Raw genomic sequence first — 23,768 nt, 5'->3', positions numbered from 1 at the left:
GCTCGGGGCTGCTCCTGCCCTTTGGGTGCTGTTAGACACCTTTGCTCATGGCTTTGAGGGTCTGATGGTGACTGAGTGCTCTGAGCTAGGCAGGCTGCTGGTCACTTGTTTTATGATGTCCTGCCCAGGTGGCTTTGCAGACTAAAGGTGAGTGTTGGCATATTCTACCTGCAGTGGCTCACCCTTCACTGGAGCAGGTTGGAGCAGAAAAACAGGCCAAGACGTTTATTCTGCTTCTGCAAAGAGCAAAACATTGTCTCATAAAGAGACACCATGTAGGCCCTTGTTTTGTTAGCTGTCCACAGGGCTGATCACACACCGATTCCTGTAAGAGCATGTGGGGTACACCCACAGCTTTGCACAGCCTCTGTGTTGTTTGCCATGTCAGACGTGTCACAGATTTGTGGCCAGTTTTTCCTGGGTGTTCACTCTGTTGGTGCTTACTTTGTCCCACTGAGTCACAAGGCGATTCAGAGCCTGGTGCTCTCTAAAGCCTCTTGCCCAGATTCTTAGAAAAGCAGGAAAACACAACCCACAGGTGTGTGCAACTGGCACATGGGAGGTGACCTGGTTTCTGAGGTTTCTAACTGCTGGCTGACCCTGTCTGGTACCTGCCTGCCATTTTGGCCATGGACAGACCACGTGAGCTGTTTCTGCCTCCAGCTGGGAAGCAGGGATCCTGCCAGGAAGAGCTGGGTTCGTGTGGGAGGACCCAGCGCTGCTCATGGTCTGCAAGGGTGGTTGAGATGGGAAGGGCACTGAAAGCTTGTTCAGCTGCATCCTGCACTCAGCACGCTGGGATGGCCAGTGAGCCCAAAAGAGGGATCCCTGAACGCCCCATGAAAGGCTCCTGGCCCAGTCACAAAGGTGAGTCACTCCTCAGTGGGCTGTGGAGGCAGAACCTGTGGGATGCAGACAGTCTCTTGCCCTCACTGCCAGGCCAACTCTGCTGCAGTTTCCATCTCCTCTTTGGACTCAGCCCCTGTGAGCTCTTCTGGGGAGCCAGCACAGCTTGCTGCGTTTCTCATGGTCACTTCTCTCAGTGCTAAGGCAAAATGACCTGGCAAACCTCTGCAGTTGGAGTCTACAATCAGATGCCAAGCCCTGCATGTGCAGGGTACACATCCTCCTGTCCTCCCTCCTGCCAGCACCCCAGCTCTGTCCAGGGGACTGAGGCACGCAGGCATTTTGCAGGGGTACCACAGACCCTGCTAGGCATTGCTGTGCTCGTGGTGTCCCTGCTCCCCCCTCTGTAAGGGGAGGGGGGAGTTAAATGAGACAAAGCCCCCCTCAGGGGGGCAACACTCTCCTTTCACGAGGTTCACCATCCCCAGCTACAGCAATGGACCAGTTGTCATTGGGATCCTGGCACAGAGAGGTGGCACAGCCATGGGCACCTGCCTGCACTGGCAGAGCAGTGTCCCACAGGGACAGGCAGTGTCTTACCTAGTGTCCCACCAGGCTAGGCTTTACAGCTCTGCAGGGGTCCAGGCTGATTGCATACACCTTCCCCAGTGACAGCAGGGCTCCCCAGGCCTCAACACAACTGATGGAGCAGGGAGGGTACGGGACAGGCTTGTCTTTAATGAAAGGGATACAGAAGTGCACGAGGTCATGGAAAGAGCAGAGTGCTACAAGCAGCCCGTCCTGGCAAGGGCAAAACCTGGTGCTGTCTTCTACCAGCACTGAGGTTGTGAAGGCACTGGTGGTGTCGATGCTGTAATATCACTCCTGGTGTGAAGAAGCCACAGGCCCCAGTGCCTCCCCACTTCACCTGCGGGCCTTGGCAGGTGCCAGCCGGCTGTACTGCACCTCGTCCCGCTCGCCAAGGGGCTAGGAGGAAAAGAAACAGGGAGATGAGCTACAACTGGTTCTGTCTAGCCCTGGGAGGAAAGGAGGGTACAGGGGAGGCTGGCCCAACCCTCCCTTAGCCAAGTTTTTGGCAAGCTTTCCCTCCCAGACTGAGCTTAACAACCCCAGAATAGCAGAGCTTGCCCCATCCTCTGGTCCACTCAGAGGAAGGTGGGTGCATCACCCCAGTAATCTCCAGCACAGTTTAGTGCCTTGTGGCATCAAGCATCCCCCAGCAGCTGTGCTGTCATGGCATCACTGGTCCCTCCATGCTGTCCCATCCCAGGCAGAGGTGCTGAAGCCCCGTGTCCATGTCCCATCCCCCTCACACACACGTGTGTGTGTGTGCCCCCACTCACCTGGTAGACCTGCTCGTTGGCAATCAGGTTCTGCCTGTCAGAAGCTAAATGAAGAAAGAAGGTGGTCAAGGATCAGGGGAGTCATGGGCAACATAGTGACCGCTACAAACCCCAGCCGCCTGCTGCTTTCAGCCCTTCCTCTGGGAGGCTGGGCAGAAAGCCCCTGCAAGGCCTCAGGTGTTCCTGTGCCACCAGCTGCTGTCCCTGGGATGATGTTTTGGTGAACCTCATGCAGCTGTTGGCTCCTCCTGGGAAGCTGAGCTAGGGGCAGGAAGGGTTAGGAGGAGGACTCGTGTGGATCCTTGCCCTCGACATGATGCATGCTGGCTGCTGCCTGCAGCTTGCAGTGGTCTGGGGGCCCTGGGTACCACGCAGCTCTCAGAGATGCTCCCGTCCCCCCCCACCCCGCGGGCAGCCAGCGGGGCTCTCCCCTCACCTCGTGACATGCGTCCCTTGTCGTGGCCACTGATGCAATACACAGCGACTGCCAGGAAGACGGTGGCAACAACATCTGCCACCACGATGCCCGAGATAGTGGGAGCGTCCACCTCGATGCAGTTCTGGCACACTGGAAGAACCAGGAAGGACACAAACAGTGAGAGCAGGCCCGTGACCAGCACCCTGCCCCTTGGCCGCCTCCACGCTGCCATCAGGGCCAGCGTGTGAGCCCACGGCACTCAGCCAGCTCTGCCAGCCCAGGCAGGTGCCAGTCCCAGGGTGAGAGTGTGGTGCCAGGTGCCACGTGTCCCCAGCACTCGGGGTAGGCCACGGCAAGGCCAGCGAGCGGCTAGCCTTGGCCTTGGCTAGCTGTGAGGCAGTACGAGTGCCAGGCTGTGGCACCGAGTCAGGCTGCAGAGCTCTCCTGGGGACACCACGTGCAGGAGAGCCTGCAGCCCGGCTGTTCCCATGGCCAGCTAGCAGGGGAGCTGTCAGCGCTCCCACAGCCCAGCGGAACCACCCTCAAACTCTGGGAAACCAGAGTTGCCTTAAGAATTTGCTTGGGTGAAAACTCCAAGCAGTTGTGGCTCTAGAAACTAGGTCTGCAACACTTACTTCGATAGTACACATGAATACTTGAGGATCCACTCTCATCTTTACATGTATAGAAACCTCTGGGATCATCATACATTGTGCCCAAGTCCAGCTGTGTTCTGTTTCCTATCTCACTCCCATCTTTGTGCCACGTGATAGGGGCTTTGCTGGATTCACATTGGAGAAACACCTTCCCATTGAGTTCTTTCAACTCTATTTTAGCTGTTATAAGAAAAAGGGAGAAGAGAGCTTCATAGCTGAGTTCTCAGCCCTCACAGTGGTGCAAAACTCAGAGATCCCATTCATGGAGACGGCTATTGTAAAGCCCATCACATTTGTCTGTCCCCTGAGCAGTGGAAAGGACACCACAAACAAAAAGCTCTGCAAAAAAAGCAGTCTGGTGTTCAACTGGCGGTTACATTGATGCAGCTCTGGGTAGTTTTGAGACCCAAATTCCCTTAAAGTGAAAACTAAATGTAATGGGGCTTCTACCTGGACTCCATTCAACTGCATGACCCTCACCCCACGCACGCATTGCACTGGTGTTGAAGTGCAACTGCAGCAGGAGACATTTTCAGCAGAAATTTAAAAGTTTCCACCAGCAGTGACAGGAACTGAGCTCAAACAGGGAGACAGAAACCCATTTGCTTTTATTTTAGCCAACGGTAAAAACTATTTTTTTTGTGAAAAGCACACAAAAACCTACCCAGAATCGCTTCCACGGCCCACAAGCATCACCTGCAGTTTGCAAGTGAGAGTAAATTCCCTGTCTCTGCTGAGTGCTGGAGCAGAGTACAGAGTACAGTCTCTCCTGCTGTATTTCTGCCAGGCACAAAGCCCACGACTGTTTTGTCTACCAGCACAACTTCATGCTCTCTGTCATTGCTGGGCAGGTCTGGGCTGCTGCAGATAGCCAGGGAGTAACACACACAGCTCTAGACTGTCACAGCAATGGTCCAGGGCAAACTCACAGAATCACAGAACCATAGGGGTTGGGAGGGACCTCCAGAGATCATCAGGTCCAACCCCCTGCCAAAGCAGCTCCCTAGGACAGGTCACACAGGTCAGCATCCAGACAGGGCTGGAATATCTCCAGAGAAGGAGACTCCACACCCCCTGGGCAGAGATGGTGAGATATTATCCTCACTGTGTCAAAGTTGTTCTGCATGTTGGTGCAGAACTTCCTGTGCTCCAACTTGCAGCCATCACCCCTTGTCCTGTCCCCACAGACACTGAAAAGGGGCTGCCCATTTCCCCCTGCAGATCTTTATAGATCTTTATAAAGATCTGCAGATCTTTATACTGTAGATCTTTATAAACATTAATAAGGTCCCCCCTTAGTCTTCTTTTCTCCAGGCTGAACAGCCCCAGCTCACTCAGCCTTTCCTCACAGGGGAGATGCTCCAGGCCCTTCATCCCCTTCATAGCCTGCACTGGACTCTCTCCAGGAGATCCCTGGCTATTTTATCCTAGGGAGCCCAGTCATCAGACTGATCCAGCCTTCGGGAGCCGTCACACCGATTCGCTCCCCTCTCCCCATCGGCATTTATCACCCACGGCGCCACAAAGGGCACCCCCAGCGAGCTGCGGGGACCTGTGTCCCAGCCACCCTCCCCGTGCCACTGAGACCCCTGCGGGGTGTAAGCGAGACGGGTGTGAGTCTGCAGGGGCCACAGCGAGCCCCAGGGCACGGTGCAGCCTCGCCACCTGCGTGGGGTCCCCCCCGGGGCACCCCTTGTCCTCACACCCTGCGCTGCTCTGCGGGGCACCGGGCTGACTGATGCCCCCGGGGCTTACCTGTTACAACCAGTGACTTGGGCACGGCCAGGCTGACGAGGAGCACCCAGGCACCCAGGGTCCTTACCCCCCACATGGCACGACGTCGCGGCGGTTCTTTCCCCCCAACTTTGAGGAGAGGATGTGGAGAGAGAGAGAGAGCGAGCAGCTCACCGCCCGCCCCGAGAGCCGCCCGAGGTACCGGATGCCGGGGGCTGGAGCTTCTCTCCCCGCCCCAGCAGCCGGGGGGTGTCTGAGGTGCCCCGGGTCGGCCTCCTCACCCCAGCCCAGCTGTGACGTGCGTGGAAAGGCAGGGGAGGACGGGGGGGGACGGGGACTAAGGCGCTGGGTCCTCTGGCAGCAGTGGGTCCGTCCCCCGGCAGCCGTGAGTCCCCCGGCAGCCGTGGATGCTCCGCAGCTCTCAGTGTCCCCCCGCAGCCCTCAGTGTCCTCCCGCAGCTCTCAGTGTCCCCCCGCAGCCCTCAGTGTCCCCCCGCAGCCCTCAGTGTCCCCCCGCAGCTCTCAGTGTCCCCCCGCAGCCCCACGCCCCCCACTCCGCAGCATCACAGAACTTCAGCGGCTGGAAGGGAACCTGAAGAGATCACGGAGTCCAAACCCCTACCAGAGAGCCACGGAGCACCCCCAGCAACCCCTGCTTCCCCGCAGCCACGGACCCCCCAGCATCCCCAATCCCCCAGTCTCCACCGGTCCCCCCCATCCCCAAGAACGCGCTGCCCCGGAAGCGTGTCCCACTCCCGTTGCCGTAGCGGCGCCGTCCCGTGGTGCTGTGCGGCGGCGGGCGGCTGCCGGGGCGGCGCGATGGCGGCGCCGGCGGGCTCGCTGGTGGCGGCCGTGCTGGCGCACTCGGGCCGGCTGGACAAGGAGGACTTGGGCACCCGCATCGGGCGGCTCTCCCGACGCGTGGAGGACCTGAAGGTAGGGCCGGGATAAGGCGGGGGGGCGGCCAGCGGCAGCTCCGGGCTGCTGGGGCTGGGGCGGCTTGTCCCGGGCGCGGGTCTCTGCCGGGCCCCTCTGGGGAGCCCCGGGCAGCCCCGGCAGCGGCTCGGGCCGCGGTGCCCCGCGGCTTGGAAGGGGCCCTGACCTCCCTCCGCCCCCCCTTTCTGCAGGGGGAGGTCTGCAACATGATTAACAAGAAGTATAACGAGTTCCTGCCCAGCGTGCAGAGCGCCGAGGAGCTGGTGTCGCAGGTGGACAGGCTGTCCAGCAGCATCGACCTGCTGAGAGCCGGCATCGAGAGCGAGGTGACGGGGGGTCTGCCGGGGGGGGGGTCTGGGCAGGGCCAGTGGAGAAGGACCTGGGGGTGCTGGTGGGTGACAGGTTGGCTGTGAGCCAGCAATGTGCCCTGGGGGCTGAGAGAGATCCTGGGGGGCATCTGGAGGATTGTGGCCAGCAGGTCACAGGAGGTGATCCTCCCCCTCTGCTCTGCCCTGGTCACGCCCCACCTGGAGTGTTGTGTCCAGTTCTGGGCTCCCTGGGATAAAAAGGACAGGGATCTCCTGGCTATGAAGATGATTAAGGGCCTGGAGCATCCTCCCCTATGAGGAAAGGCAGAGTAAGTTGGGACTGTTCAGCCTTGAGAAAAGAAGACTAAGGGGGGACCTAATTAAAGTTTATAATTATCTGAAGCAGGAGATAGAGGGGGAATCAGCCAGCCCCTTTTCAGTGTCTGTGGGGACAGGACAAGGGGCAATGGCTGCAAGTTGGAGCACAGGAAGTTCCACACCAACATGGGGAAGAACTTTTCCCCAGTGAGGGTGAGGGAGCCCTGGGACAGGCTGCCCAGGGGGTGTGGAGTCTCCTTCTCTGGAGAGATTCCAGCCCCATCTGGACGCCTATCTGAGTGATATTTCCTAGGGAGCTGCTTTGGCAGGGGGGTTGGACCCAATGATCTCTTGAGGTCCCTTCCAACCCCTACAATTCTATGATTCAGTGTCATCCCAAACCTGTAGGGTCTTCCTGTCCTGGTGTGTTGCACGGGCACTGGGGAAGGAGGACCCCTGACTAAGAGCCCTGGGGTGGTTTCACCCCTAAACAGCGCCTGTGGGTGACGCACGCTGCAGAGGTAGGTGTGTGTAAGTGCACCAGGGTGTGAGTCCAGAATGGCCATTAAGGGCTTGGCAGGTTTGTTGTGCAGTTGGGAAAGGGTGTCACCCGTCTCACCTTGGGAAGGGAGAGGGATCAGCCATGCACATGGCAGTAAGGTGGGACACAGTGCTGGGTGTGCTGAGTGTAGGTGCTGCAGGGACTTTGGGCAGAACAGCCACCTAAATCCCAGCTGTGCACGTCCACTGAAGCCTTTAAAAAGAGCCTCAGCAGCCAGCAGGCTGGCAAACCCAATCCCTGATTTTTGCTTTCTTGATGGATTTTCCAACATAGAATCATAGTCTGGTCTGGGTTGGAAGGGACTCCAAGGGTCCCAGAGCTCCAACTCCCCTGCCACAGGCAGGGCCACCAACCTCCAGACCTGGAGCTACACAAGGTTGCCCAGGGCCCCATCCAACCTGGCCTTGAACACCCCCAGGGATGGGGCATCCACCCCCACTCTGGGCAGCCTGTTCCAGCCCCTCACTACTCTCACTGTAAAAAGCATCCCCCTGATATCTAATTTAAACCTCCCCTCCTTTAGCTTTAAACATCTGGGGTTCTGTAGCACTAACTGAGATATAACTTTTGGCTCAGTTCAAGCATTGGGAGTTCTTCTGGCTGCCTTTGGAGACTGCAATTCCTTCCAGTCCCTTTAAAAACCCCATTACATGTTAAAAGAGATACCAGTTTGTGTTTCCAGTGCTTGTAAGGTTCTCAGCAAGAAGTAAAACGGGTGGAGCCAATACCTTACATCTCCTCTGGTTAACCTCTCCTGAGAGGCTGTGTCTGATGTGCTTGCTGTTTCCTTGCTGCAGGTTCAGAGGGATCTAAATGTTGCTGTTGCTGAATTTACTGAGTTGAAGCAGCAGCTGGAGCGGGACACGCTGGTTCTGAGTGTCCTGAGGAAGCTGCAGGAGGTGAGGATGGGAACAGCTTCAAATCACTGGGAGGTGGTAGGCATCATCTCTGCTGCTCAGCCTGTGGCATTATTCTGGGCTTTTCTCTGGAATAATTGCCTGTGATTCCCCTGTCTCTAGCCACATGGATTAAAACCCACTAGTTTTAACAGCAGATATCCAGTGACTTACAGTTCATTTGGCTGTTGCAGTTTGATACAGCTATTAAAGAGTACAACACTGCACTGCTGGAGAAGAAGTACGTGGCAGCAGCTCAACAGCTGGAAAAGGTAACAACCCCTCCTTAAGCTTAGGACTGGCAGTAAATTTCCCAAGGTGCTTTTTATTAGCAGGGACAGAGGTTCCCCCATGTCCTGTGTTTGATCTTTCCCACCAGGCACGAAGCAGCCTGAAAACGCTGGAATCCCGCCGGGGCTTTGAGCTGAAGATCCTGAAAGCACTGGGCACAGAGCTGACAGTGCAGACACAGAACCTGCTCTATCATCTAGGGGAAGAGTGGCAGAAACTGGCTGTGTGGAAGCTTCCTCCTTCAAAAGGTAACTCGTGGTTCTAGTTGGTTTCACTGTGTCTGCTTCGCTGTTTGAAATGGCTGGTTTCAAATACAGCAATGCTGTCGAGCTGGGTTGGTTTAAGGGGCTCTTTCTGCTGGTTTAAGGGGCTCTTTCTGCTGGTTTAAGGGGCTCTTTCTGCTGGTTTAAGGAGCTCTTCTTGCATTACCTGATGAGGTGGGGCAATGAGTGGCAGTATTCTTTGGATATCACTCCACTCCCAGAGCGTTTAGGTGCTGCCAGAAGCAATCCAAGGTAGTTAGTAGATTGTAAAGAGAGTTTTGAAGGTTCATCTGCCCCAACTGTGATATTTGGAGAAGAGGAGGCTGAGGGGAGACCTTATCCACCACCTACAACTACCTGAAGGGAGGTTGTAGAGAGGTGGGTGATGATCTCTTCAGCCAGGGGACAGGAGATGGGACAAGGGGCAATGGGCTCAAGCTGCCCCAGGGCAGGGTCAGAGCAGCTGTTAGGAGAGAATTCTTCTTTGGCAGAGTTATCAGGGCCTGGCCCAGGCTGCCCAGGGAGGTGGTTGATGAAGTACTTAAAGATATGGTTTAGCTTAGGATGGGAATGGTTGGGCTTGATGATCTTCAAAGGTCTTTTCCAACCTGGTGGTTCTGTGATTTCTTAGAAAAAGCTGAAGAGATCAGAACAGCTGGTTGCAAGAACTCCTCAGGAGTCTGTTGCTGCCTGTGTTGAAACACAGGAAAAGCAAAAAAACCCAACCCTTTTCCTTTAGATTTGATGTGAAATGGGGAGAAGAGGGCAGGGAAAGCACTTGTCACTAAATGTCATTGAATTGCAGAGCAACTGGAGGGAGAATTCTGGGTCACTGTGGGAGAGTGATTCTCCTCCTGGTGCCCTGCCCCGTAACACAGGGAACCCTGCACCCTGCGCTGACAACAGGACCTGTGCTCTCTGGAGGTGTGGAGAGGCAGAACATCCCTTCAGGAGCTGATAACAACCTGCAGTAGCTTGTTGGGGCTGTGCTGTTCCTCAGCCAGCACTGACACAGGGCTGGGTCTGTCTCCTCTGCAGACAGCAGCAGCCCGGAGTCGGCGGCGCGTTCGGAGGTGCAGCTGCGCACGGGGCCGTCCAAGGAGGAGGAGATCCCTGGCCCACCCCTTGCTGCTGTGCTGCAGGCCTTTGCTGTGCTGGGGGAGCTGCACACCAAGCTTAAAGTCTTTGGTAAGCCAAACCAACGTGGGTGCAGGTGAGCTATAGTAGCCCAAGCTCAGACTTGCTTTGAAATGGATCCTGAGATGCAGCTCACCCCAGCAGCACGCTGGCTTTCTCTCTTGGCTTCTGTGTCCCACCAGGTGTGAGGTGAATCCTCTGGTTCTTGGTATGAGGCAGTTACAGGCCCTTCACTCACCCTATTACTTACCCAGAATGATTTCAGCTTTCCTGTCAGTTTACTCCAGTGTGCTGTTTGGAGCTGTAGCTGTGTGGTTTATGGTGTGCTGTTTAAAGAGCTTTCCCAGTTATGGCTTCCTCATCTCCCTAGAGCAAGATTCTTGGTTTCAGGGAGCCCCTGAGCTTCAGCATTCTGGGGTGTTGATAAAATAAATGGGTGTGTGTGGGAGATGCTAGGGCAGGATTTCCTGCTTCCAGCTAAATTGGTTTTTTTTTTCACTTTAAATTAACTATGCTGCTCTTTGTTAAAGCAACACTCCATATGTGTTTTACAGGAGCAAAATGGGCTTTAGGGAAACCAAACCCAGTGTTTTCCCTCCTTAGCTGTTCCCTAGCATAGCTAACCATGAGGGTGCTTCTTCCACTCCATGTGAAGAGTCTCTGTATCCAAAGTAGTCCCAGATGGGCCTCACCTGGAGCAAACTGCTTGCCTCCTGCTGTTGGAAAACACATGCTTTTCATTTCTCAGGCCAGCTGCTGCTGAAATACATCCTCAAGCCACTGATTACATACCCATCACTTCAGCCCTTCACAGAGGAGCAGTCAGATGTGATCATCCTGCGTTTTAAGTCCAAGGAGCCTAGCTTGAACCATTCCTCTCCTGTGGAGGTGTTTGACAAGATCAAGCTTGTTTTTGAAGTCCTCCACAAGTATCTACTGAGTAGGTTGTTTCTCCCTTTTGGAATTAGACTGGAATTAAGTACCTGGCCCATGTAATGGGAGCTGAAGCTTTCTAGAATATCTGGTTGTTGAGCAGGATTGAAGTATGTGTGAGGTCTAAGATGTTAACTTGCTATGCTGGGCTCTTGAACAGCTTGGCACCCTGTCAGCATGAACTGAGGGGTGACCCAGCATTCCCAGAGCTGGGAGGATGGAGGAGGAAAGTAAATATTTTGGCTCAGTTAATATTTTGGTAAAGGGTTTTTTTTTCCCTTCTGATGACCCAGTCACTGCACTGAAGATCTCTGTGTGCTGCAGGTCTAAGGGGGAAGTGATGGTGCAACCCAGGGAGCTCCCTCAGTCAGGCTGGTCACCTGCAGCATCTTCCATTGCCTAGAAACTGGCCTGGGCTTTGCCAGCATTGCATGGCAGAAGCCTGCTGGGAAGGCAGGCACAGTTTAAACACAAGCCCCTTGTGTTTTAGCTTGGGTGGGTGGTTCCCCAGGCCCAGAAAGTGGCCTGGATGAGAAGAATGCCTCTGTTAGAAGGTGATGGATCAGCTGATAGATGTTGTTCTGACAGGAAGGACCAAACAAACTGGTGAGGGCTGTGGTCCAGGAAGGGGGTGTGTTAAACTCCATTTCTCTTCTCTTGAATTCAGATGTGCCCCTTGAGCAGCCCATGGAAGGTGAGGAGGAGTGCAGAGTTACTCTTGCAGAACTCCTAGGTGGTATGATATGGGAAGAGTTATCAGACTGCCTCATTCAGAACTGCCTGGTGAATTCAATCCCAACCAACAGCAGCAAACTGGAGCAGTACATAGAGGTAGGTCTCAAAGTTCAGATCCCTGTAGTGGGAGTGTTAGACTGCCAGCTTCAACAAGAGGTGATGATGTGGCAGTGCTGCTTGCCTAGCTGGCTTCCTGGGGACTGATTGCTCTTGTTTGTATGTGGTGTTAATGATCACAGGGGGGGTCTTGCATAGGCCAGATACTCTTATTTTTTAAACTACATACACATCTACCCACTTACATGAACCAGAACTTACTGTTAGTTCCACAGCTCCTTTTCCTGGAGGGGGGGCTGTTTCAAACAGAACCAGTCATAGCATAAAGGCCCCAGTCCCTTTATCCCAGGTAGCCCAGTGTAGTGAAATCTGATCATCTTGCTCCTCTGCTTTTAGCTTGCCAGCACAGTCAGGGGGGGACAAAGCTGCAGTTCAGGCTCTGTGTTGCTGTGCAATCACAGCCCCCATCCAAACCAAAAGCTTGCTGGTTAGTGCCCTCTAAAACCCAGGTTCATCCTTCTGTTTTCAGCTGAGCTGAAAAGTTTATACCCAGGTTTAGTTTTGGTTTTGATTTTTAGGAATCTAAATCCATGTAGAGTGTGTGTCTGCTCTTCTCAGGTGATAAAATCCACAGAGGAGTTTGAAAAGGCCTTGAAGAACATGAAGTTTTTGAAAGGAGACACGACTGATCTGCTGAAATACGCCCGGAACGTCAATTCCCACTTTGCTAACAAGAAGTGCCAGGAGGTGATTGTGGCAGCCAGAAACCTGATGACCTCAGAAATACACAACACTGTGAAGGTGACTGTTGATGCAATACACTCTTCTGCTGTGTGAAACAATAGCTTAGCTGGTGAAGGAGGCTTGGCTACAACAGTCCAGCCCTCTTTTATTGCAGAGCACTGAATACTCTTGAGAAACTCCCCATGAGCCAGCAGTGGCTCTGGCAGCTGGGAAGGGCGATGGGATCCTGGGCTCCATCAGCAGAGGGGTGGCAGCAGGGACAGGGAGGGGATTGTCCCTCTCTGCTCTGCCCTGTGAGGCCCCAGCTGGAGTCCTGTGTCCAGAGCTGGGGCCCCAGTACAAGAAAGGTGTGGGACTGTTGGAGAGGGTTCAGAGGAGCCACAAAGATGATTAGAGAGGGATGGAGCAGCTCCCCTACGAAGAGAAGCTGGGGCAGCTGCGCTGGTTCAGCCTGGAGAAGAGAAGGCTGTGGGGGGACCTCATTGCAGCCTTCCAGCCCCTGAAGGGAGCAGAGAAACAGGAGGGAATCAGCTTTTTAAAAGGGTAGACAATGGCAGGATAAGGGGGATGGATTAAAACTAAAGGAAGGAAGGTTTAGATTGGATATTAGAGGGAAGTTTTTTACAGAGTGGTGAGGGGCTGGAACGGGCTGCCCAGAGAGGGGGTGGATGCCCCCTCCCTGGGGGTGTTCAAGGCCAGGTTGGATGGGGCCCTGGGCAACCTTGTGTAGCTCCAGGCCTGGAGGTTGGTGTCCCTGCCTGTGGCAGGGGAGTTGGAGCTCTGTGACCCTTGGGATCCCTTCCAACCCAGACCATCCTATGATTCTATGATTATTTGGGGATCTTGGCAAACAACAGTCTCAAAGGCTTTTTTTATAGTGCTCAAGTAGGCTACTTCACTAACAGGATGCTTCTTAAAATACTTGGAAGTTTTGCTTTTATAAGTGTTTCTGGCTACAATAAGAAAAATTAAGGGATTACTTCCAGAACTGCTCCTAGGTCTGCAGCACTGTGTAGGTGGTTTCATGGTCTGCTGTGTTGTTTGTAAGCCAGGAGCCTTCCAGCAGCCCTAGGGGCTTCTGGAGCCTTGTGTTCACCTTGGGGCTTAAACCTCTGTCACTCAGTGCTTCGTAGTCTCCATTCTATGGGCTCTAAATGCTATTACCCCTCTCTCCTTTTCTCTTAGATCACACCTAACTCCTGTGTCACCCTGCCAGAGCTTTCTGAGCCCGGGGCAGGAGATCGCCTGAGAGTGCAGATGGCTTCTAAACTGGTGCGGAAGGACGGGCTGAGCTTGGAGAGCGGGACGAAGCTCAGCCAGTACACCTTCTCCCTGCCCACCTGCAGGATCAGCTCTTCAGTGGAGAAGCTGATGGAGCTGGCTTACCAGACACTGCTGGAGGCTACAGCCAGCACAGATCAGTGGTAGGAACTCTTTGTCTGTGGGGATCTGGTGGGTGGCAGAAGCTTAGGGCATAGCGACGGCAAGCATCTGGTAATCACAGAATCCCAGACTGGGATGGGTTGGGAGGGATCCCAAGGGTCACAGAGCTCCAACCCCCTGCCACAGGCAGGGACACCAACCTCCAGACCTGGAGCTATACAAGGTTGCCCAGGGCCCCATCCAACCTGGCCTTGAACACCCCCAGGGATGGGGCACCCACCTCCTCTCTGGGCAGCCTGTTCCAGCCCCTCACCACTCTCTCTGGAAAGAACTTCCCCACATCTCTCATCTCACCCTTCCCTCCTCCAGCTTCACTCCATCCCCCTTGTCCTGCCAGTGTCTGCCCTTTAACAAGCCCATTCCCCTCCTGTTCCTCTGCTCCCTTCAGGGACTGGAAGGCTGCAATGAGGTCCCCCCACAGCCTTCTCTTCTCCAGGCTGAACCAGCCCAGCTGCCTCAGCCTCTCTTCATAGGGGAGCTGCTCCAGCCCTCTGATCCCCTCCATGGCTCCTCTGACCCTTCCCCAACAGTTCCACATCTTGCATTGTGTGCCCCAGCTCTGGACACAGGACTCCAGAGTAAAAGAACTTTAAAAGAACAGAAGATACTTAAAAACTAGAACCAGTTATTAAAATTAATCTGTGTTTTGGCTGGAGGATGCACACCTGGGGTCGTGCAGTAGGCTGGGACAGCAGGAACAGATGCAGACCACGTTCCCTGTAAGGTTTGGGTGAAGCAGCCCTTTGGACTGAGGTTTTCAGGGAGCCTTTTGTTGCACCTTGTTGTGCTTTAGCTATTAAAGCAGTAAACCCACAGTCAACTCCCCAGTGTGCCCGCCGTGCTTTGGTGTTTTTACTTGGGAGAAATGCTACCCCAGTGTTTGCTTCAGTGTTTTATTGTGTCTCTGGTGTCAGTTGTTCAGAGAAATCAAAGCCAGCTCTTTGTTTTCAAACCAAATGATGAGGGATGACACCCCTTCTGAGGTGAGCTCTTGCTGGAGGAAAGCACAGAGCTCTGGTTGTGCATCTGGCAGGGCTCTTGAGAGAAAACAGACATTCTGAGGAACCACATGCTGTCTGCTCTAAGAACTGAGGGCCACAACCCTGAAGGAGGAGAGCACTCCTCAAACCCTGTCAAGTTGAGGGTCACTTGTGAGCAGGATGTTCATCCCACTGCCACACTAACATGCACCTTACTCTCCTGGCAGCTGTATCCAGCTCTTCTACTCCGTGAGGAATATGTTCCAGCTGTTCTATGATGTAGTGCCAACATACCACAAGTAAGTGTGTAGTACCTAGTTTTGGAGAGAGAACAAGGCTACTGGAACATCCCCAGTCTGTCCACTACACCCAGATATTATTATGGTCTTCCTCCAGCAGCAACAAGCCAGTACTTTTAGGCTGGTGTTAAGTTGTACCTGCTGCACAGTAGGTGCTTGAGAGCTCCTAGGGTGGCAGGAGATAGTTTGAGTTCTGGGAAGGGCTGGGTGTGCATCCAGGCACAGAATGTTCACCCCAGGTCTGGTGCAGAGATGGTTTTTCTCTGAAAAGAGCAAGGGAAGCTGAAGTTGTGTCAGGGCACCCAGGGGTGTCACTAAAATGGCCTTGTCCCTCTTTTCCTCCCCATCACACTGTAACAAAGTGTCTTCCTGTTTGAAAGTCCATTGCTAGAAACAATGTGGGTAGAACTAGTGCCATTTTCCTACCTGTGAAACTCAACTGCTCTGAGTTCTTGTGTGGCTGTGAGATGCTTTTATGCCTGATGTCTTCACCAGGCATTGCCCACAGTTCCCTGCAAACATCTGTCTGACACATACTGCAGGTTCCTCTGGAGCAGCTGTGACCACTTTTTTTCCACACAGCCAGGTCTAAATAAATAACATCTCTTGCTTTTCTCTCCTTCCTCCTTCCTGGGACAGAGAAAACCTTCAGAAGTTGCCCCAGCTGGCAGCCATCCACCACAACAACTGCATGTACATTGCTCACCACCTGCTCACCCTGGGCCACCAGTTCCGGTACCGTCTGACCAACATCCTGTGTGATGGAGCAGCCACTTTTGTAGATCTGGTGCCTGGGTTCAGGAGACTTGGTAATCTTACACCTCACTCCTGAAATACCTGGGTGGATGTGATCATTAATGTTGGGGTGTGTTGCCAGGCTGTGGCCTCAAGCAGTGAGGTGTCACTTCAAGGTGTTTGGGCAAGTGGCAAGGATGTTTTCTAGATGGAGAAATCTGACAGCACCACAGCTCTGTGATCCTGCTCACAGCTGTAGGGGTTGGGAGGGACCTCCAGAGCTCATCAGGTCCAACCCCCTGCCAAGGCAGCTCCCTAGGACAGGTCACAGGTCCGGACAGGGCTGGAATCTCTCCAGAGAAGGAGACTCCACACCCCCTGGGCAGCCTGTCCCAGGGCTCCCTCACCCTCACTGGGGAAAAGTTCTTTGGCTGTTTAGCACTTGACTCTCTGAATCCCAGCCCTTCTTGGCCAGCACAGGGTTCCAAGCCCAGTTAATTATCCAGCAAGATGGTGTGGCACTCAGGTCTCATGGGTTCTACTCCTCAGCCTTTGGCTCTTTTCTTTCCCTTACTCTGTGGAAACAAATGCTGAGAGCAGTTTGTGTTGTGGTTTAACCCCAGTAGGCAAATAAGCACCACGTAGCCACTCACTCACCTCCCCCAGTGGGACAGGGAGAGAAGCAGAGGAGTAAAACTGAGAAACTCATGTGCCTGCACTTCCCAGATCTGTGAGTGGGCCTGGTTACATTTGCTCTTAGAGACTGGAAATTCCTTTACAAATAAAACATTATAGCAAGTTCATTATTCAGCACTTGAAGTGGCTAAATTAGCAGAGCACATTTAATAATTGCTTAATTGCTTCTCTCTGCTTTTTTCTTTTCTTTGGAAAGGGATGGAGTGTTTTCTGGCCCAGATGAGAGTGCAGAAAGGAGAGATCCTGGAGAGGCTGTCAAGTGCCAGGAATTTTTCTAATATGGATGATGAGGAAAATTACTCTGCAGCAAACAAAGCAATAAGGCAGGTAAGGGAGGCAATCAAACAGCCTGTGGTCAGTGTATGCTGTCCTTGGGAAGGAACCTCAGTCCTGGCACCTGTGCAGCGTGTCAGCAGTTTCAAAAGAGTTTTTTGGCCTGATTTTTCTTTTGCCCTGGACTGGGTCTTTTGTAAAACTGAAGCATGCTGAGTTGGGTTCCTCTTGCTCCAAGTTGCAATGAAAACCTGCTTAATCTTGACCTTCTATTTATCATCTGTTTATAATGGCTTTCATTTGTCAGGGGAAGGCTCTGCCATACTTGATGAGCCTTAATGCAAACTGAAAATGTCACTTTTCTTCCCCAGGAAAGGCAGCTCTGTGGGACAGCAGGATACTTTATTGCCTTGTGCTTCTTTCAGTCCTGTTTCTGAACCTACCCAGTCACCATATCATGTAGCACCTCTGGATGTGCTTCTGGGTACCCTGTAGCTAACCCCTGGCTGTTGTGTTCCAGGTGTTGCATCAGCTGAAAAGACTGGGGAAGGTCTGGCAAGATGTCCTTCCAGTGAATGTCTACTGCAAGGCTATGGGCACCTTGCTGAACACAGCCCTCTCAGAGATTGTCACCAGGATTGCTGCCCTGGAGGTAACTGCACCAGGGGCTCAGCCCCCTCCCTGGGCAGCCTGGGCCAGGCCCTGACAACTCTGCCAGGGAAGAATTCTCTCCTCACAGCTGCTCTGACCCTGCCCTGGGGCAGCTTGAGCCCATTGCCCCTTGTCCCAGCTCCTGGCCCCTGGCTGGAGAGACCAGCGCCCACCTCTCTGCACCCTCCTGGCAGGGCAGGGGAGGTGGGGAGAAGGGCTCCCCTCAGCCTCCTCTTCTCCAGGCTCAACACCCCCAGCTCCCTCAGCCGCTCCTCAGAGGATTTGCCCTCCAGCCCCTTCTCCAGCCTGGTTGCCCTTCTCTGGACTCGCTCCAGGACCTCCATGTCCTTCTGATGCTGAGGAGCCCAGAACTGGACCCAGCACTCGAGGTGCAGCCTCCCCAGTGCCGAGCACAGGGGCACAATCCCCTCCCTGGGCTTGCTGGCCACACTATTTCTGATACAAGCCAGGATGCCATTGGCTTTTCCTGGCACATCTGCTCTGGTTGTAGTGTACATCCAAAGAGCCTTCTGCTGTGTCTTAGGCCCAGAGGTGCTCTTTTCCCCTCACAGCTAGCTTGCAGGATGCTGTGCCTGCCAAAAGGCTTGGCTTCCCTCTTTGTGCCCAAGCAGTTTCCTTGTCAACTCTTCAGACCATCAGAACTGGCTCTTGCACTAAGCAACCTGTTCTGAGGCATCACCAAGAAGGTGCTGAAATGCCTGGTAATGAAATAAGTTGCATTTGCTTTTTGTTCAGCATGACCTAAACCCCTGCTGTCACCTCCAGACACAGAGCCACCTTGTTTTCCTTTCACTCCCTGCTTGGCACTCCACAAATACATCTAACTGCTCCCTGTCCATGTTTGTTCAATCCTAGGATATCTCTGCAGAAGATGCAGATAGGCTGTACTCCCTCTGTAAGACCATGGTGGAGGAAGGACCCCAAGTTTTCACCCCACTGCCTGAAGACCACAAGAACAAGAAATACCAAGAGGAAGTTCCAGTCTATGTGCAGAAATGGATGATGTTCAAAGAGCTGATGATCATCTTGCAAGCCAACCTCCAAGAAATAGTAGATCAGTAGGTGTCTTCCTTTCTTCACAGAGCTGTAGGGGTTGGGGGGGGACCTCCAGAGCTCATCAGATCCAACCCCCTGCCAAAGCAGGGTCCCTAGGACAGGGCACACAGGTCAGTGTCCAGATGGGGCTGGAATCTCTCCAGAGAAGGAGACTCCACACCCCCTGGGCAGCCTGTCCCAGGGCTCCCTCACCCTCACTGTGAAAAAGTTCTTCCCCATGTTGGTGTGGAACTCCCTGTGCTCCAACTTGCAGCCATTGCCCCTTGTCCTATCCCCACAGACACTGAAAAGGGGCTGCCCATTTCCCCTTAGTCTTCTTCTCTCCAGGCTGGACAGCCCCAGCTCACTCAGCCTTTCCTCACAGGGGAGATACTCCAGGTTCCTTAACCACCTTTGTAGCCTCCTCTGGACTCTCTCCAGGAGATCCCTGTCTTTTTTATCCCAGGGAGCCCAGAACTGGACACAACACTCCAGGTGGGACCTGACCAGGGCAGAGCAGAGGGGGAGGATCCCCTCCTGTGATCTGCTGGCCACACTCCTCCTGATGCCCCCCAGGATCCCCCTGCCCCCCTTGGGCACACATCCTTTGCAGTGAGCCCTTCATCCCAGTGATGGGCAGCTGGGAAGTGGCCTGACCCCAGCAGGGCCCTCAGGGAACTCAGGCAATCGCTGTTAATAGGGATCAGATCACTGCTCTGGGGGCTGGGTGGTGGTTGTGTGCTCACAGCCCCCTTCAAACTTGCTCCTGAGTTCAGCTGCCTCCTGTGAAACCAGGGGAGCCAGGCACAGAGTGCCTGTGCAGGCCCTGGGCTTCTCTGAGCTCAGAAGTCCTGCTCAGTAGGCAGCCTGGCATTCAGCCTGCTGCTTTTGATGCCAGCTGGGCCTCAGTGCTGCACTCACTCCACACAACTGGTCTCTGCTTTGTAGCTGTGGCTTCTTGCTGCTCTTCCCTTGTGAGGGGGGGGATTTATCTGCATTATCCATGAAGATGTGCAGCATTACTTGTGTTAGCTGGCAGGAGCCAGGTGTTCCTTGTACCCACCTGCCTCAGACATGCATCTGAACAGCAAGAACACACCCTGTCCTCAGCAGGTGACACCACAGAGGTACCAGCCATGGAGAAAGCACAGAGGGAAGGCAGCTCCTCCTCTGAGCCCTGCTTCTTGCTGCTGTTGGAACTATGTTAAACACCAGATGCTCAATCCCACTGCTACCCAGGAGTAAACCCCACACACACACCCCCCTCACCACCCCGAATTTGGGAGGTGAATGGGGCTTCAGACAGGCTTTAGGGTACAAAAAATCACCTCACAACCTGCTGCTTTATCTAGCTAGAGAAACAATTCTGGTCTCAAGTTGCATGCAGCCAATAAGCTGGCAACTGGATTTATTTCACCTTGGCTCAGTGCTGTGCTGAGCACTCAGAAGGCTGGTTTTAACAGGGCATTCCTCTGCAGTTTGGTTACATGAAGATCTTTCTCTCCTCTGTAGGTGGGCAGATGGGAAAGGGCCTCTTGCCACTGAATTCTCTGCAGCTGAAGTGAAGAGCCTGATCAGAGCCCTGTTCCAGAACACAGAAAGGAGAGCAGCAGCCCTGGCCAAAATTAAGTAACACTGGTTTACTCCTCTGGCTGCCCCTTCTGGTAAAGCAGGGGCAGACTGAGTCTTTCAAATACATTTTTGGATTTGACCCTTCTTTGTACTGGTATAAAAAAAGCTCAGCAGTGGGGAAGTTTTTCATGGGGGCTTCACTGAGGGAGAAGAAACATTTCTTAGCTTAACAGGGCAGATGGGATGGCTCTGTGAGCCTGGGGGGTGGGTAACACATGGACACTAACTGCTTGTGCTCTGCCTGCCAGGCAGGTGGAGTTTGGGCTTAGAAATTCCACCTCCTGCCATGCTCTCCAGAGGTGTTCAGCACAGTTTTCCTTCAGGAGCTGGTGGGTGCACAGGCCTGGTGAGAAGAGGGACACTTTCTGTGCTGTGTGAGAATTCCTCTTCTCTAGGATTCAATCTTCCTGTGGAGGCCATCAGGGGGAAATAAAGCCAACCTGCTCTCCCCCACCTCTGTGAGAACAGGCACCCTTGTCAGGTGAGCCTCATGGAGGTGCTGGATAATGTCTTCTCAAGCTTCTTTGCTTAAGGACCTTAAAGAGTTACTGTGGAGAAATAAAATTCCCTGGGTTTCACATCAGGGGCCATGCAGCCCCCTTGTGTCTGAACTTCTTTTGCCCCTGCACGTCTCATGTGAAATCCCCAGGCTGGGGTAGCTTTGGGTACCCTCCCAGGAACGCTGAAGTGCCAGAACTCTGCTCTTCCCTCCTCAGGCTTCCCTGAAGAGCAGAGTGAGGATCTAGGGGGGAGGAGGGATGAGGTGAGCCCGTTCTGACTGAGCAGGGGCTTGGCCAAGGGGTGAAACTCCTTGTGGGTTTGTTCCTCCTGCAGACTCTACACCTGGCTCAACCTCACAGCCTCATTTTGCCAACTGTAGGGACCAGTTCAGCTCCTTCCCTCACCAGTTTGTTGGGGGTGAATGAGGCAGGTTGGGCACCTAGTGTCTTGTGGGGAACTTTGTCCTTTGTGAATGGTGAAAGAAAGGGTGAGTAGGGGAATAGTGAGTAGGGGAGTAGGGAACAGTGAGTAGTGGAGTAGGGAATAATGAGTAGGGAGTGAGTAGGGGAGTAGTGTATAGTGAGTAGGGAAATAGGGAGTAGTGAGTAGTAGGGAAATAGTAGTGGAGTAGTGAAATAGGGAATACTGGAATAATGAATGGGGAATAGGGGGGAGTAGGGGGGAATAGGGGGGAGTAGGGGGGAATAGGGGGGAGTAGGGGGGAATAGGGGGGAGTAGGGGGGAATAGGGGGGAGTAGGGGGGAATAGGGGGGAGTAGGGGGAATGGGGAGGAGTAGGGGGATGCAGTGCAGCTGTAAGGGAGGGGAGGAAGGGCGCACTCACAGCGTTACCTTTCTAAGCTACACCTCACTATGTGTTTCTTTTATCGGCACAGCTCCCCCAGGGCACTGATCAGAGCCCGGCCCGGGGCGAGAAGAGGTTCCCGAGGGGCGATGCTCAGCCTCCCGGGAACGGGCTGGGGCGCAGGGCGGTACCCGGCGTGTCCGCAAGGCGGCAGCACCCAGCGGCCCCCGGGACAACGGAGGGGGGGACCACGGAGAGGGGGGGGACCAAAAAAGATGGGATGGGTGGGGAGACAAAGGAGGAGTGGACCACTAAGAGGGGGACCAATAGAAGTGGGACACGAAGAGGGGTGACCACAAGGAGGGGGGACCCCAAAAGGGTTGTAAGGCTGAAGAGCTGCGCTGCACAACCCAGAGCCTGCAGCCCCGCTTTGCTCCCTGTGACACACCAACTCCTGTCTCTCTTGCACACACCAACACAGGGCAGTGAGCTGAGGGATGGCCTGCAGGGGTGTGAAGCACACTGTGCCACTGGGAAAACAGGGGCTACACCCCAAGCCACTGTCACAGCCCGATACGGAGGCACAGGGTGCAAGATGAACCTGACCTGGAACCAATGCCGTGTTGCCACGGGGCTGTTTTCAGTGACAAAGCAAACCAGAGTTCCCTGGAACCAAAGTCACAGGGCTGCTGGTTCTGGGGGACAGTTTTCAGAGCAAACCAGCCGGAATAGAGACACCAGGGAACAGAAGTTCAGTCCCAGCAGCCCTTCCATCATCTAATGTCAAACATGCCAACCGCCCCGCCCCGGCTCCCAACCAAAGGAGCCAGGACTGACAGACATAGCTGGCCTGAAAGCTCCCCAGGCAGCCCACAGGCAGCCCCTAGCATTGTGGTTCTGAGGGCTTTCATTTGCCAGGAAACACTCCAACTAGCACCCTAGGTGCTTTTCTCAGCTGCAGCAGCACTCCCTTGAAAACACGCTGAACGTCCAGCAATAGCTCCCAAACCAAAGGAGCCAGGACTGAAAGACATAGCTGGCCTGAGACCTGCCCAGGCAGCCCACAAGCAGCCCCTCTTCACCCTGGAGCTCAGTGCTTTACTGGTCCAGGGAGACCCCTCCCAATCCTGCTCCCCAAGGGATTTTTCTCTCAGGCAGGTCAGCCTTCACCTGAGAATGTGCCAACCACCCTGCTGTGTCTCCCAAACCAAAGGAGCCGGGACTGAAAGACATACCCAGCCTGACACCTCCCCAGGGAGCCCACAAGCAGCCCCTCAGAGCCTGGGGCTCAGGGCTTTCCTTTTCCAGGGAACCCTCCTCATAACTCCCTGTGGACATCTCTCAGCTCCACACACATTCAATAAAAACATGCTCAACACACAGCAATAGCTTCCAAACCAAAGGAGCCAGGACTGAGACACACACCTGGCCTAAAACCTCCCCAGGCAGCCCACACCCAGCACAGCACTGGAACCACTTTGGGCATCTCTTCTGGACCCCACCATATGGAGGAGCGTGCTTTGGTGCTGCCCCTTGTGGGGCAGGCTCACAGTTACCACCAGGATTAACAAACACCAACCCAAAACACCCCAAAAAACCCCAAACAAACCAAAACCAAACCCCACAGGGGAAAGTTTGCAGCCACAAAGTGAAGTTTCAGGCTGGTACTGGTAGCACAACCCAGCCCCATACTGGGAGCATCCTTAAAGCAACGGGGAAAGGTCACGTTGCCCTCCCACAGCTACACGTGTGTGGGTGGGAGGTAAGGGGGGGACTATGGGGGGTGGGGAGCTCTGCTGCACTCCAGGTATCAGGAAGCACCTGGCCCGTGTTAGGCTTAACGAGCCTTGCCCAAAAAGGCGAGTGGAGCCACAGGCAGGTGCTGTGAGTCAGGGGGCTGGAGGCTGCTGTCTTCAGCCCCTAATGAGCTCCTGATGCTGCTCACCTGGGGCAGGGCACAAAAGGGGCTGGGGGAGCGGCAGCTTCTCTTCCTTCCTGCTTGGGTGAGGACCGTCTCCTTGAGCTCTGCCTGTGGCTGTGGAGGAGCTGGCTCTGCAGCCTTGGGGGGGTACAGAAGCCACACGTGGTGGCAAAGAAGATGAAGGTCCAGGTCCTGCTTTGAGTCGTCAATCCCTTTCCCCAAGGGATTCTCCTGAGACCCTGCCAGAGCCCCCGAGGACACGCCCTGCAGGGAGAGACACATCACGGTGGCAGGAGTGAGTCCTCGCTGCGGGGAGAAGGTCAGAGAAACTTTAAAACCCCTTTTAAAGATGGGTGGGTGTGCAGGGCTGGGGGGTGAGGGTGCTCTGGGAGGCTGTACAGAGTTTGCTGTGGGTGACCCTACTGGGTGCACCCAGCTTTCAGCCCTCGGGGGAAGGTGTTGCTCAATGTGTGTTCGTCCTGAGAGGCTGTTGTTGTGTTTGGGGTGAAATGCAGAGGGGCTGTTTGTGGCTGCCACGTCCAAAGCTTTGTTGTTTAGGGGTTTTTTTTTGCCTCTCCTT

General features: G+C 54.3%; 2 protein-coding genes across 2 annotated transcripts; one reads left to right on the top strand and one right to left on the bottom strand.

Annotated features, from left to right (window-relative positions):
* Positions 1-1,573: 1,573 nt before the first annotated feature.
* CD3D (CD3 delta subunit of T-cell receptor complex) lies at positions 1,574-5,365 on the bottom strand. The gene is made up of 5 exons (XM_084274998.1): positions 5,040-5,365; positions 3,264-3,464; positions 2,647-2,778; positions 2,211-2,254; positions 1,574-1,833 (listed from the first exon to the last, which is right to left on the bottom strand). The coding sequence occupies exons 1-5, from the start codon at positions 5,113-5,115 to the stop codon at positions 1,771-1,773; spliced, it is 516 nt and encodes a 171-aa protein (XP_084131124.1). The 5' UTR covers positions 5,116-5,365; the 3' UTR covers positions 1,574-1,770.
* Positions 5,366-5,836: 471 nt separating this feature from the next.
* Positions 5,837-20,531, top strand: ZW10 (zw10 kinetochore protein; the record flags this gene model as incomplete). Its single annotated transcript, XM_084274896.1, has 16 exons — positions 5,837-5,953; positions 6,145-6,279; positions 7,939-8,040; positions 8,232-8,309; positions 8,417-8,576; positions 9,630-9,779; positions 10,477-10,668; positions 11,329-11,492; positions 12,072-12,254; positions 13,383-13,621; positions 14,848-14,919; positions 15,559-15,728; positions 16,547-16,677; positions 17,144-17,275; positions 18,151-18,353; positions 19,843-20,531. 16 exons carry the CDS (start codon positions 5,837-5,839, stop codon positions 19,961-19,963), a joined length of 2,349 nt encoding a protein of 782 aa, XP_084131022.1. The 3' UTR covers positions 19,964-20,531.
* Positions 20,532-23,768: the final 3,237 nt, after the last annotated feature.

Source organism: Gallinula chloropus (assembly GCF_964237585.1).
Source record: "Gallinula chloropus genome assembly, chromosome: 24".
In the NCBI taxonomy this organism is placed as follows: Eukaryota; Metazoa; Chordata; class Aves; order Gruiformes; family Rallidae; genus Gallinula; species Gallinula chloropus.
The sequence above is the reverse complement of the archived record's forward strand: the minus strand, read 5'-3'. Positions and strand labels throughout refer to the sequence as shown.